At 40.2% G+C, this 12,581-nt stretch overlaps 1 protein-coding gene across 1 annotated transcript; it reads left to right on the top strand.

The window, feature by feature from the left end:
- Positions 1-2,365: 2,365 nt before the first annotated feature.
- Positions 2,366-8,171, top strand: LOC148026017 (uncharacterized). Its single transcript, XM_087693252.1, has 5 exons — positions 2,366-4,813; positions 5,078-5,205; positions 5,306-5,531; positions 5,638-5,765; positions 6,006-8,171. The coding sequence occupies exons 1-5, from the start codon at positions 2,545-2,547 to the stop codon at positions 7,503-7,505; spliced, it is 4,251 nt and encodes a 1,416-aa protein (XP_087549378.1). The 5' UTR covers positions 2,366-2,544; the 3' UTR covers positions 7,506-8,171.
- The last annotated feature ends 4,410 nt before the right edge of the window (positions 8,172-12,581 follow it).

Below are 12,581 nucleotides of genomic sequence, written 5' to 3'. Positions count from 1 at the left end.
CAGCAATTCAAACTATATGTATAGTGATAATAGCTCGAGATTTTTAAATGTTACCACATGATATGTAAACTAATTGTAAATACACATAATACTTAAAAGTCAAGCTTGGCCTTGGCAAGGGTTTGGATTCATGTTGGTATAAAGTATAGTTGCACACAAAAGTTAAAATGCAATGCTTAAGGGAGAGGAAGGTATGGAAAAAATGCTACTTGAATAATTTTTTCTTTTATGATGAAGGTGGGTAATGGTGGTAAGATTAGGGGTTGATTCTCATGGAAATCAAAAGAACAACCTAGCATAGAAAAATTCAGAAAGAAAGGAGAGTAGATACACATCCATTGGCTAGGAAAAGAAGCATGATAGGTGTTTTAAAAAAATTTACCATCTCATAGTTTGGAGATATCCAATCAAGAATGTGCAATCATTGATTAGCCCATCAAATGAGTGAGTGAGTGAGTGTGCATGTGCATGCGTGCATGCGTGCGTGCGTGTGTGTGCGCGTGTGTGATGGAGTGGGTGAGTGAGGGACTCGTTGGAGAAGCTTCATCTTGTCTTCTTCTCTTATTCTTTATCCTTCACTTGTGGCATGTAGTGATGGCTTGTTGATCAAACAAGGACTAGAGGTGGCAGCTTTAGGAGTGTAGCACATGGATCATGAGGCCTTCAACATCCTCTCCTCCATTCAGACTACAATAGTGGAGAGGTAAGATTTGTGAGTCTACTACAACTCTTGAGTTGCTTTGCTTTCTTTTATTTCTTGAGAATGTTGTGGATAAGACATTGTAGCTCTAAGCTAGAGTATGAGCTAGTATATGAGAGATAGCTTGAGCTATTGACTGAGTTCAAATTGTTGAAATAATAAGCATGTCAATGTCCCATTGTTATGCATATAGTGGGTAATGGGTTTGTCATTACTACAAAAAGGAGGGGGGACTAGAGGGCACACTTGCCTCGCATACCTTTGTCATTGAAAGTTTTGTAGTGTGAATCCATTTACAATTATCAGAGTGGTGTGGTGATGGTAAAAACACCACAAATCATATTTTAGAAGGGGATGCCAAAGCCCTTAGCGGGCAATGTAGTAATGATAAATCCCACCCCACACTCTCTTTGTCCATGTCCATGTTGAACAACATAAATTCCCTTTCTCATTCAAGTGTAAGATCTACTAAATGTACTAAGTTGAGAATGGCACCATGGATACACCTGCCATGGACAAAGCCATATTGGTCCCTATGTAGAATTCTAGGTAGCAAAAAATTGATTTGTAAAGCCAACACCATAGCAATAACATTATAGGAAACATTAGGCATTGTGAGTGGTCTGCATTGGTTCATTCGTCAACCTATTTGTAGACTTTGGTATTAACTTGATTCTTCAGTGGTGGCAAAAAGTGAGAGGAAGGTAACTTTTCTGAAGTAGTTTCCATATGCATGTAAATCAAGCATACACCTTAGATAGTTGCATATAATTTCATTGCCATCCCATTTGATCCTAGGGAGTTCCCTCTCTTCATCTTGCTCACTACATATTCCCACTCCATGGAAAATATGAGATCAAGTGAGCAATTGATATTTGTTGAAACCTTTCTAGTACATGGGGCAAGGAAATCATTCAAAGCCTCAAAGTAGCCCAAGTGGCAATTAGAAGTTTGACCAACAATAGGGGAGAGATGTTCTACAAAAACATTTGTGATAGATACATAATCACTGTTTGTGGCCCCATTAACATCTTGAGAAAGAATAATGGTCTCCCTACACATTTTAGCTTTCAAAGCTCGAAAGGAACTTAGCAGAGGTGTTTCCCCTTGCAAATCATATTTAGCTCTTAGTTGTGACTTAATATTGTCAACTTAATACCTTTCTTGAGCTTTATTATAATCTTCAACAACCCGTAAGATCCACAAGATGAGGATCATTAGGTTGAGGAGTAAGAGAACTATGCTCAGCAAAGTGGCCATTCGCAAAGGTAGAGAAAATATGTCTTTTATATTTAGCTCTACCCCTTTCATATTTTCTGGAGTACTCTACCATAGACTTAGCGGCACTAGTTTGGTCTTTCAAAATGCTCAGCATGCATGTCACTCGCTTCTCTATATGCCTCTTTGATTTTGTTTAAATTAGGTGGCATCGTTAAGAAAGAAGTATTAAGCTCAAAGAATGCTGGACTACTATTTTATTGTGCTAGCTTAAACGAGAGGAGAGGATGATATCACATGTGGCATGTTAAAGGAAATTAGACGAGAATAGATTGTTGCCATGGGGAAAGTGCAACCAAGGGATCTAACTCACCACACTCGCAATACTCTACGCTTGATCCAAGTGGGCTATGACCCCAAATTTACAAGCTGAAACGATATGTAGACATGATATGTTAGCGATGCATAAAACATAAACAATAGGTAGACATGATATGCTGGAGAAGAATTAGACATAAACGATGTCTAGATATCCATAGAACAGGATGAAATGTCTTGTGCAGACGAGTGAAGAGCTGCCTCATCGATGGAAGGTGGGTGCCTGAATAGGGCGGCGCTTCACTGAAATGGAGTTGGCAAATCTGGTATCTCGCCCCATCGAATGCTCTGCAACGACACCACAGGCCTCCCTCGAAGCAGCCTTATCCATCCCGCCTTCTTCAAGATGCCTCTCGCTCACCAGCACCTCGCATGGCTTCCCCTCGGGCCTCTGCCATCCCCTCTTCAAACGGCGTACAGGCAGTGGCTTCTACTTCCCTAGCGTCGTGCTTGTCTCTTCTCAATACAGGCAGCAAGGCTCGGCAGTCGCAGGGGACAAGTCTGATGCGTACGTCAATGGCAATAAAGTGGAAAGGTCTGCTTGGAGTACATCAGAAAATAGGCACTCTCAGCATCGGAATGATGGTAGTGGTATGTGGAATAGAGCCAGACGGCTCCGAAATGGACGTTCTCAAGGTGAAGAGAATTCCTGGCAGAGGAATACCCGATATGAAGGCTCAGCAATAGCAGGGGACGTGTCTGATGCGTACGGCAATGGTGATAATGTCAAAAGGTCTGCTAGGGGTACATCAGAAAACAGGCACTCTCAGCATCGGAATGATGGCAATGGCATCTGGTATAGAGCTGGACAGCCCCCAAATGGACGCTTCCAAGGTGAAGAGGATGCCTGGCAGAGGAGTACCCGATTTGAAAGGACAACTGGGGATGTCTCAGGGGATATTCCAAAGGGCAGGGTTGCTGAGGTGTCAGAGAATCAGTCTTCTCGACTCCACAACAGGTTCACAGTGTTTGAGCGTGTTACAGAGCCTGAAGTTGTTCCCCTTTCCCGCAAGCGTGTGTCCACAGACAACTCCTCAGCCTCAGCACAATCGGATGCTTTTAGTGGAAGCTCTTCGAGCATCCGCAACACATCTACCCTTTCACGAGGACCACCTCAGCGGTCAGCATCGGCACCATCCTTGGGTGTATCTGGAGGAGCATTGTTGTCTAGCAGAACAGTGGATTCTGGGGCGAATTCTTTGGACAAAGATGACAAAACCGGTTCAAAATTCACATCCAAGCTGCAAGAAATCTTGGATAACTTTAAAAGGAAAGGTCGGGCTCAAAAGCAGAGTGTTGCAGAGGAGGGACCTCAGAATTACCTGGTTCCTGAAAGGGATGAGGCCTTGCCTCTGCGTAGTAGAATCAACGGTGGCTCTGGTTTCCACAGGACTGATACTGATGCCACGAGAGCACAGCCTAATGGAGGACTTGTTCCAGGGCATCAATCTTTTACTGCTGATATGAATAAGGACGGGAATATGTACCATCAAGTGGTCGAAAGTGACGATGAAGATAATGGTGTGGAAGCTCCTTTCAATTTTTTCTCTAAGCCTCCTGCTATTCCATGGGAAAGCAGCCAAAGACCTTCTTCAGATTCAAACCCTCTCACGATTAACAAAAGGAGGGATGTTGGCACACCTACTCGGCCTCTGTCTAAATCCATTGGCTCTAGATCCACTCCCTCCAGATCTTCCATCCCTGGAAAATACTCAAAATATTCAAAGCCTGAGCCAAAAAAAGGAAGGATTAAGACATTTGCCAGTAGCTCAATCAATCTGGAAAAACCATCACAATCACTGCCCAGTGAAGTGGAAGCTACAAAGTTGCAGGGTGTGTTGGAGCCAGGTGAAGGTAATGATGATGACTTTGACAAAGATGTATCACACATCACCTTTTCCTCATCTGGCTTGCAACATCCAGAATCACGAAATGTCAAAAATTCAACAAACAGCAATCTGTTTGATTGGTCTGTTTCAGATTCTGAGGATGAGACAGGTAGACCTACCACAAGGGCTGTCTCAAATGCTATCGCTAGTGCAGAGTTGCCTTGTGAGCAAGTGGATAGCCATCTGTCATCAACTGAAAAACTCAAGTCTACATCTGTATCCACAGAATCAACAGATGATAGTAAATCTGGGCCTCTGGCGAACTTGCGTGTTCCAGATCTTCCTTTTGAGATCCAATTCAGCTATTCAGAGACTCCCAATGCACCAATTCTTGGGTATAGAGAGCCTCAATTCTCTCCATTTGGGCCTAGAACAATGCCAAGGCCATGGACTGGTGGTCCTCCTTTGAAGCCTCAGAAGAAAAAAGTGCCAGAGTTTGACTCTTTCAATCCACCACCTAAAGGAAAAAAAGGGATAAAACCTGTGCAAGATCCAGGTCCTTATCCAGCAGGTGAGGGACCAAGGCCTGCAAAAACGAGAGAAGAAATATTGGGAGCGCCTCTGAGTAAAGAGGAGATTGTGATGCTTGTTGAGAGATGCCAACGGGAAAGTCGCCAACTTAATCTTGGTACGTTTCATACGACAGACTTCTGCATTGTCACTTGCAAGGTTTATATTTACCGGTACAGAATGACTGGATATGAAATGGCCAACTAACCTTCATTCCTCTGAATAGTACTTACAGTACTGGGGTTTGCTGAGTAGTATTTACAGTATGGTATTTGCTGAACCTCTTCTGTATTTGAGTAATGGTTTGTTATGTTATGCACATACCCAGTCAACCCTTTATCTCCAGCTAATTTTTATACACTTTCCAATCTTACTGTTCTAGGCAGGGATGGTTTAACTCATAATATGCTGGAGCTGATCCATACTCACTGGAAAAGACGAAGGGTGTGCAAAATTAAATGCAAAGGTGTTCCCACTGTGGACATGGAGAATGTTTGCTTTCACATTGAGGTAAGCTCTTCATCCTGAACCTACTTAGTGGACTTTCTAGGCTTAGCATTGGTCTGGTTAAATGCTGAGAACTGATTGCAAATATATGATTGAATGGCAGGATAAGACAGGGGGAAAGATTATTTATCGGACCGGTGGTGTTTTGTATCTTTTCCGAGGCCGTAACTACAATTATAAAGATCGCCCTGGAATTCCTCTCATGCTTTGGAAACCGGCTACCCCTATATATCCAAAACTAATACAGCAGGTACCTGAAGGTTTGACAAAGGATCAGGCATTTAAGCTCCGTCTTTTAGGTCGGAAAGTAGAACCATTGTGCAAGCTGGGTATGTCATTCTGTTCAAGACAGTAACTTTAATCTGTAGCCTGAGAATTCTTCTCCCAATACTATATGGACAATTTGCAGCATAAAGTGTCATTGTGATCTTGCAGCTAAAAATGGAGTCTACTTGGATCTTGTGAAGGATGTGAGAAATGCTTTCAAGGTTGATGATCTTGTGAGCCTTGACTGCAAAGGTTTGAATCCAAGCGACTACAAAAAAATTGGAGCTAAATTAAGAGTAAGCGCTGTGATTCTGGATGGTTTTCTTGGATATTAAAGTTAAGCTACTGTGCTTCATGTCAAAGCAGAATCTTTCCTTTCAGAGAATTTATTACCAAGTTTCTACACACTTTCTGATAGCAGTTTTCCCTAGAATTAGATAATACATATGTTTGTATTCAGAAGGATTTGGGTTGTAGATCTCCATTCTGACCTGCTTTAAGTTGTATGGACTCATGAGGCTTCCTTTTCATTGCAGGATCTAGTACCTTGTGTTCTGCTGTCCTTCAAGGATGAGAAAATTTTGTTGTGGAAGGGTAGAGGCTCCAATGCCTCGTCAGTTTCTGACTCAAACTGTGGAGAAGCAGCTGCAGTTTTGACAAGCAATCCTGTCTATAACGATTGTAATGTGGTCTCTAATGTGGAAAGCTGTACTTCTAACTTATCTGGCAGCATTGTATCTGATGAAATTTCATCATCTAGCACATCACAATTGAATCCTAGCAGATTCAATATTGAAGTGGATGTTTCATCTGATGAAAGATCCTTCACACACTCTATTACTGGTGCTTCAGATGATGTAGACAGTGAGGGACAGCAGCCTACTTGTCAATCAGTTGGTAATGAAGTGGAACTTTTATCCAATGAAAGATCCGTCGATCACTCTATTAGCAGTGCTTTAGATGACATAGCCATTGAGGAACAGCAACCTCCTTGTCAATCAGTTACTGATGAAATTGTGCTGGACTCTTATACCAAAAACAACTCAATTATTCCAGGTGGTGGTGCTGTTCAATCCACTGGGCTATTCAATGAAACAACACTTGAAAGATCGCTTGCAAAGGATGAATTACTAACAAATGGCTCAGGATATGGTGAAATCAATGCTTCCTGTGTCTGCAGCAACAGTTGTGTGGAAGATGACATGGACAAGATAGTATCCACAGATTTGGTACCAGCAGATCATGAGCTCAAAGAGAAGAAAATGGACGATGTTCTTGAAGCTAAGTACGAATTGAGTGTTCAAGATGGGACTTCTATTGGTGAATTTGACAGGGCTTTGGAGGAGGCTCTTTTGTTGACATATCCCAATATGGAAGGGGAGGTTGCTGAGGAATCTAGAAGGGAAAGTTTGATTGTGACTGGGATGGAGGGGATCAATAATGGGCTTGAATGTCAAAACGATGTGCAAGTAGGCACTCTTTCACAGTTACAGCTCAGCAATAGTTCTTGCAGCATGAATCTGAGTAATGACTCTGTTGTGTATGATAGTGAAGAGGAAGTACGACAGGTAACTTACTCAAATTATGAGCTTTTGGATGAGGTTAGGGATACTATGTCTGGAAATCAAGATGAGGTGCAACAGGATGTTTTCTCAGTTTCTGAGCTTACAAAGGAGAGTGAATCTGCTACAGTGAGAGTGGATGCCTTGTGGGAGCAGGCAGTTCAGTCTGGAATGGCAATTGAACTTGATGGGTCAAATCTAGATGCAGATTATGTGTTGAAAATGGCAAACGAACTTGCTCCGTCAGCCCCTCCTGGACCAGTCTATACACATGGTCTTATCCACAGATTGTCACCAAAGAGAACAAAGGAAGATTCTGATGATGAGCTAAACATCCACTTTGGAAGACTAAGAGAGCAGCAGAGGAAACAGAAGCACTCCAGGAGACCACGGGCACCTCTGCCAACAGTTGATGTGCCAGCAATGGGAGGTTTGCCAGTAGATCAGCTAGCCAAACTTCTCTCACCAAAGTAAGAGCATATAGCTTGCACATATGTAAACTTTTGGATGGGAGAGAACGAGAAGATTTTAGCTGTGTTTAATTATCACGACTTAATTGTTGTATCTTGAGCGTTTGGCATCCCATGGAGAAGAAAGGATAAGAATATTATTGGCTGGCCTATTTATGATTCTTTGAAGGTTGTATACGTAGCAATCTTCAGCCTTCCATGTATCACAGCATAGTGGTATAAGCAATTTTGCTGGGGTATTGAGCATGCTTTCATTGGCTTCTCTTTGGACTAGCCTTAGTTTAAACCTCCATGAAGTAGATAGATGGCCTGTCTAACTCTTCTAACCAAGCTGTATAGTGTTGATTCTTTGTGTGAATGATACGTTAATAGCTGGGAAAAACAAGCATGAGATTAATGCCTTGAAGAAAAGATTAATGGAATCCTTGGAAATGAAGGATTTGGGACATGTAAATCATATTCTTGGCATGTGAACAATTAGGGATGGGATAAAGAGGTTGCTTTATTTGTTCCAAGAGGATTATGTCAGCAAAGTATTGGAGTGTTTCAATATGGTAGGAGGCAATTAGTACTCCATTGCCTTCATATGTGAAACTTGGTACTAATAGTTGTCTCAAATTTGAGGAGGAGAAGGTTAAAATGGCTAAGGTTTCATATTCTTCATGTGTGGGCAATCTCATGTATGCTATGATTGCCTCTCACTTGGACATTGCTTTTGTAATGGGACTATTTATGAGATACATGTCAAATCTTGGCAAAAAGCATTAGGAAGTAGTGAAAGGCATCTTGACATACTTCAGTGGTATAAAAGATATGTGCATATGCTTTGGGAGTACTAGTGGTGTACTTGGATACACAAATGTTGACAATAGAGAGTCAATCATAGGATGTGTTTTTACCTTGTATGGTGGTATAATCTCATGGATGTTTTGTTTGTAGAAATACATAGCATTATCTACTACTAAAGTTGAGCATGTAGCCATAGAGGTGTAAAAAGAAGCTATGTGGCATACTCGCCTAGTGGGAGACTTAGACCTCGATAAAGACATACCATTGTTGCACATTGATAGTTAAGATTGCCATTATGTTAACAAAGAATCTTATGTTTCATACAAAAACTAAGCACACAAAAGTGAGATTATTTCATGTATCAGGTACTTGAGGACAAAAGAGTTGGGCTTGTCAAAGTTTATACTAATAATAATTGTGGAGGCTTGCTCACCAAGAGTTTATTGACCTCTAAAAAGTTGACATGTTTACAGGTAGTGGATGGGCATTGGGTGATGGTAACTCATATGTATTTACCTCACAAATCCTCGGTATGTTTACAGGTAGTGGATGGGCATTGGGTGATGGTAACTCATGTATTTACCTCACAAATCCTCTTATTCTTTTGTTTCCCTTGAAAGCACATTGTTCTTCAAGTGGAAGATTATTGGGGTAAAGGCCAATGTGGCCAATTGCTAATCTTACTCACTAATCGTAACTATATATGTATACACTTATTCTTTATTATTTGAGTAATAAGATAATAAGGTGTTACTCGCAAGAGAGTTATTGGAGGCACCACAAACATAGCATTCTCTCTCTTTCTCTGTGTGTATGTGAATCTCTATGCAATCTCCATTCTCTTTGCAGCTCCAACAATAAGAGAGGATGTTGTGTCAACCATTGGAGAACCTCATCCGTGTGGTGAAAGCGATATCTTGAAAGATGAGATATTAGATGATTGATTGAGGTTTTCTATGTTAAAATGATAGATTTATCAAGACTACAAACCATTGCATATAGTTTAAACCCATAGACAAATAGAATAACTTGTGATGTGATGTAGATAAAAAGTCATCCATAGAAAGTAAGATCCAATTTCTTTATATCACTCACACACATGCATACACACATTATATTAATGTATGTAAATATAAATATAAATACACATACATACACAGAGGAAGGTCAAACTAGATCTGGTTGCATAACACTGTCATAAAGAAGCACAAAGGATCCATTTTTGTTAGGGCTTAAGGCAGGTCACATTGACAACCTTACCAATCCACCTCTACTTATTGAAATTGGAAATGAGTTGTATGCCTCTCTTTTTCTTATCACTTGTACCACTTGCATGACTACTTTGTTAATAGCTAGCATCTACCTCCCATGGATTGCATTGGGAGATTGACCCTCACATTGCATTGCATTATAACATCCCAATGCTTTCTTACCTTTCCCTTGGTAGCTAGCCTCTATCTCCTATGGATTGTATTGAGAGATTCACCCTCGCATTGCATTGCATTATAACATCTTAGTGCTTCCTTACCTTTCCCTTGTTGTGCATAGCTAGCAATAAGTCCATTCCATGCTAGTACATAACAGATAGGAAGCTCATCCAACACTCCTTCTAGTTTTCCAAAAAAACCCAATCTAGAAATCTTTGCACGAATTTGTTTGCCCTTGTCAGCTACTCCTATGCAAGTATATACTTTAAGGGTTGAGGTACTGCGCTCGTTCAACATACATTGTGATAGGCAAAGTTCAATAGATTACATCTTGAAAAGAAAGCTCATCTAGAATTCCTTGAGCTTTTGTTGTTGCACTAGATTTGGCAAATGTATACATTCAAACACAATGTTTCTTTGCAACAATCCCTATCTCACAATATCATCACGAACTTTTTCACCTTTATCATTTTCTTGTATGTCAACATACACTTTGAAGGTGCAAGAAAAGGAAATTTCATGTGAAGGTAACGGTTTCTAGCATGTTACATATGCCTACATGGATTAGCCCTCCCTCTTGCAATACCTCAGCTCTACAAATAGACCCTAGCTATGGTGAGTTAAAGTGACATTTCCGGCATCAATAAGCCCCTTAGCATCAATGGCTACCTTCGAGAAGCCCCTCTGCAAGCTCACCTTCACATCGTCTCCTGAAGGTGACCAATAGCTTTAGCCGTGGTGGATTTGTGAATGCCTCTAAGTCTCTACTTTGACAATGGTGGCATTAACAATAGCATTCTAATCATGCTAATAAAGCAATAGATAACCACTCTGAAAAGGGGCCATCTTAGTCACATAGTGTGACAGATTAACTAAATTATGACATTTTCAAACAATGCTTGACTTCCAAGCTCCAACTTCTACTACGTAATTTTTAATGTGGAAAAACCTCCACCACCCATCCCACTTTCTTTCACCATTGCTCTTTCAACTATGAATAGTTTGATTATTGGTCTCAAATCCTAATATTTTGCAATCACTTGAATCCATTCTTTGAAAGCTTTATCCTTCACAAGAGTTGCATGTGGAAAAAGGGCATCTTCATTAGCTTTGTCTTCTTTTTCTTCCAGATAAGTCACTCAAAGCAAGTACATGGATTTGAAGAGCCATTGTAACTTGGGTTTGGGGCATTAGTTCTTGCTTTGGATATATTTTGGAAGTCGTTGAAGGTTGTAGATGATGTATGACAACAATGGTTTGGTTTTCTTTTGTTCTCTAATCGGTTCATGGTTGATGTCCGGAAGCTCAAGGGCTGCTTAAACTTGGGGCATGTGGGGCTTGATAATGGAAGCACATGGCCAGCTTGTGGAAGAAGCACAAGGCTTGCCTAGAAAAAAGAAGCAGGGGGCTTATGCTATAGAGTAATAAAGAAGAAGAAGATCAAGTGAGTTGTGGTTTTAGGAGAGCTTGGGGCTCCAAATTCAATTGTTTGCTACGAGAGGATGTGTGTTTATGGATTGGCTTCATCCACGATATGGCATGAGGCAAAAATTTTAATTTGGGTATAGCAAATGCTATTGCCTTGTTCATGATTTGAACTTTTAAAAAAGGTATATCCTCTCTAAGGTTATTAAGCCTTATAATTAAGGGCCATCCACACACTATCTTCAAGTGGCTGACTAAGACTCTTGTTCACATTGGAATGGATGAATCTAGATATTTTGAAAACTACTTTCACATTTGCAAAGTTTGAAACTACTCACACTTAGTTATGTTCACATTGTTGTGCAAAAAATCAATTATTTGAAGGGCAAAAAGGTTGTTTCTATGCAACTTTTGGGTACCATTTTGGAATGAGGAAAATCTTTTTTTTTGGTTGAAAAAATTAGTATATATTGAGCTTTTTTGGCACATCATTTTCAACACAAGAAATTGTTAAAAAATAGACAAATTTAAAATATTTTGGATTGTATTTTGATGCATTTTGGGCCGTACAAGCACCATTTGAGCTCCAAATTCAGCGTTACTTTACTGAAGAGCATATGTGTAACATGTGGACATGATGTATTGATGTATTTGATAGCAATTGGACACGCATGTGACATCCATATTATTAGAGTCTAGTTTACATGTATTTTTTGGCCTAAATCCCATATATCAAGAATGCTAGCACATGTATTTCAGAGACCTTGATCCCGCATATCAAGAAGGTTAGCACATGTAAGGATGCATGGGAGATTATTGAGAAGATGTATAAAACTTGCATGAAGATTTTAAAAAAAGTTAAAGCAAAGGCTGCATGGTGCATGGTGCAGAAATCAGAGCATTAGTGACCATGTTGTGAAGATAAATCAAATTTTAGAGGATCTTGATTCGATTAATGGGTTCAGTATAGTCACTACGCAGGTGGTTATGGTGGTACAAGTTATGTCTCTAGAGGCGGTTCATCGCCTAGAGGTCATCTTTTTGCTATGAAGCATATACTTGGTAGCATCACACATTTCCCTAGAGAGAATGATTGGTTTTTTAATTCAGGAGCTATGAATCATATGACACATCATGCAAAATGGTTTGATAGGAAGTAAAAAATACAAAATAAAGAGTATGTTGCTATGGGAGATAGTATACTACATAGGATCGCTCACATTGGCAATGTTCCATTTGTAACCAAAGATGGGATTAAAAATAAACTTGGGGATTTTTTGTATATGCCTAGGATCACTAAGAATATTTCTTCTATTTAACCAATGGATGATCAAGGGTTGCAAGTAAGGTTTAATAAGTATGGTTGTTTCATTGAGGAGTTTAGAAATGTCAAACCTGGTAGGTTGTGTGTAGGTGGCCAAAAGAAAGATAGGTTGTTT

This window comes from Lygodium microphyllum, chromosome 14, assembly GCF_053477565.2.
Source record: "Lygodium microphyllum isolate KBCC chromosome 14, Lygodium_microphyllum_v1.1.10, whole genome shotgun sequence".
NCBI classification, from domain to species: Eukaryota; Viridiplantae; Streptophyta; class Polypodiopsida; order Schizaeales; family Lygodiaceae; genus Lygodium; species Lygodium microphyllum.
Note: the sequence above shows the minus strand (reverse complement) of the source record. Positions and strands in the feature narration are given on the sequence as shown.

Bases quoted from the DNA above. Each gene is read 5' to 3' on its own strand.
- LOC148026017 (XM_087693252.1), top strand. From the start codon at position 2,545: ATGGAGTTGGCAAATCTGGTATCTCGCCCCATCGAATGCTCTGCAACG. The intron at 4,814-5,077 runs GTACGTTTCATA...TTACTGTTCTAG, and splicing joins AAGTCGCCAACTTAATCTTG to GCAGGGATGGTTTAACTCAT. The intron at 5,206-5,305 runs GTAAGCTCTTCA...ATTGAATGGCAG, and splicing joins ATGTTTGCTTTCACATTGAG to GATAAGACAGGGGGAAAGAT.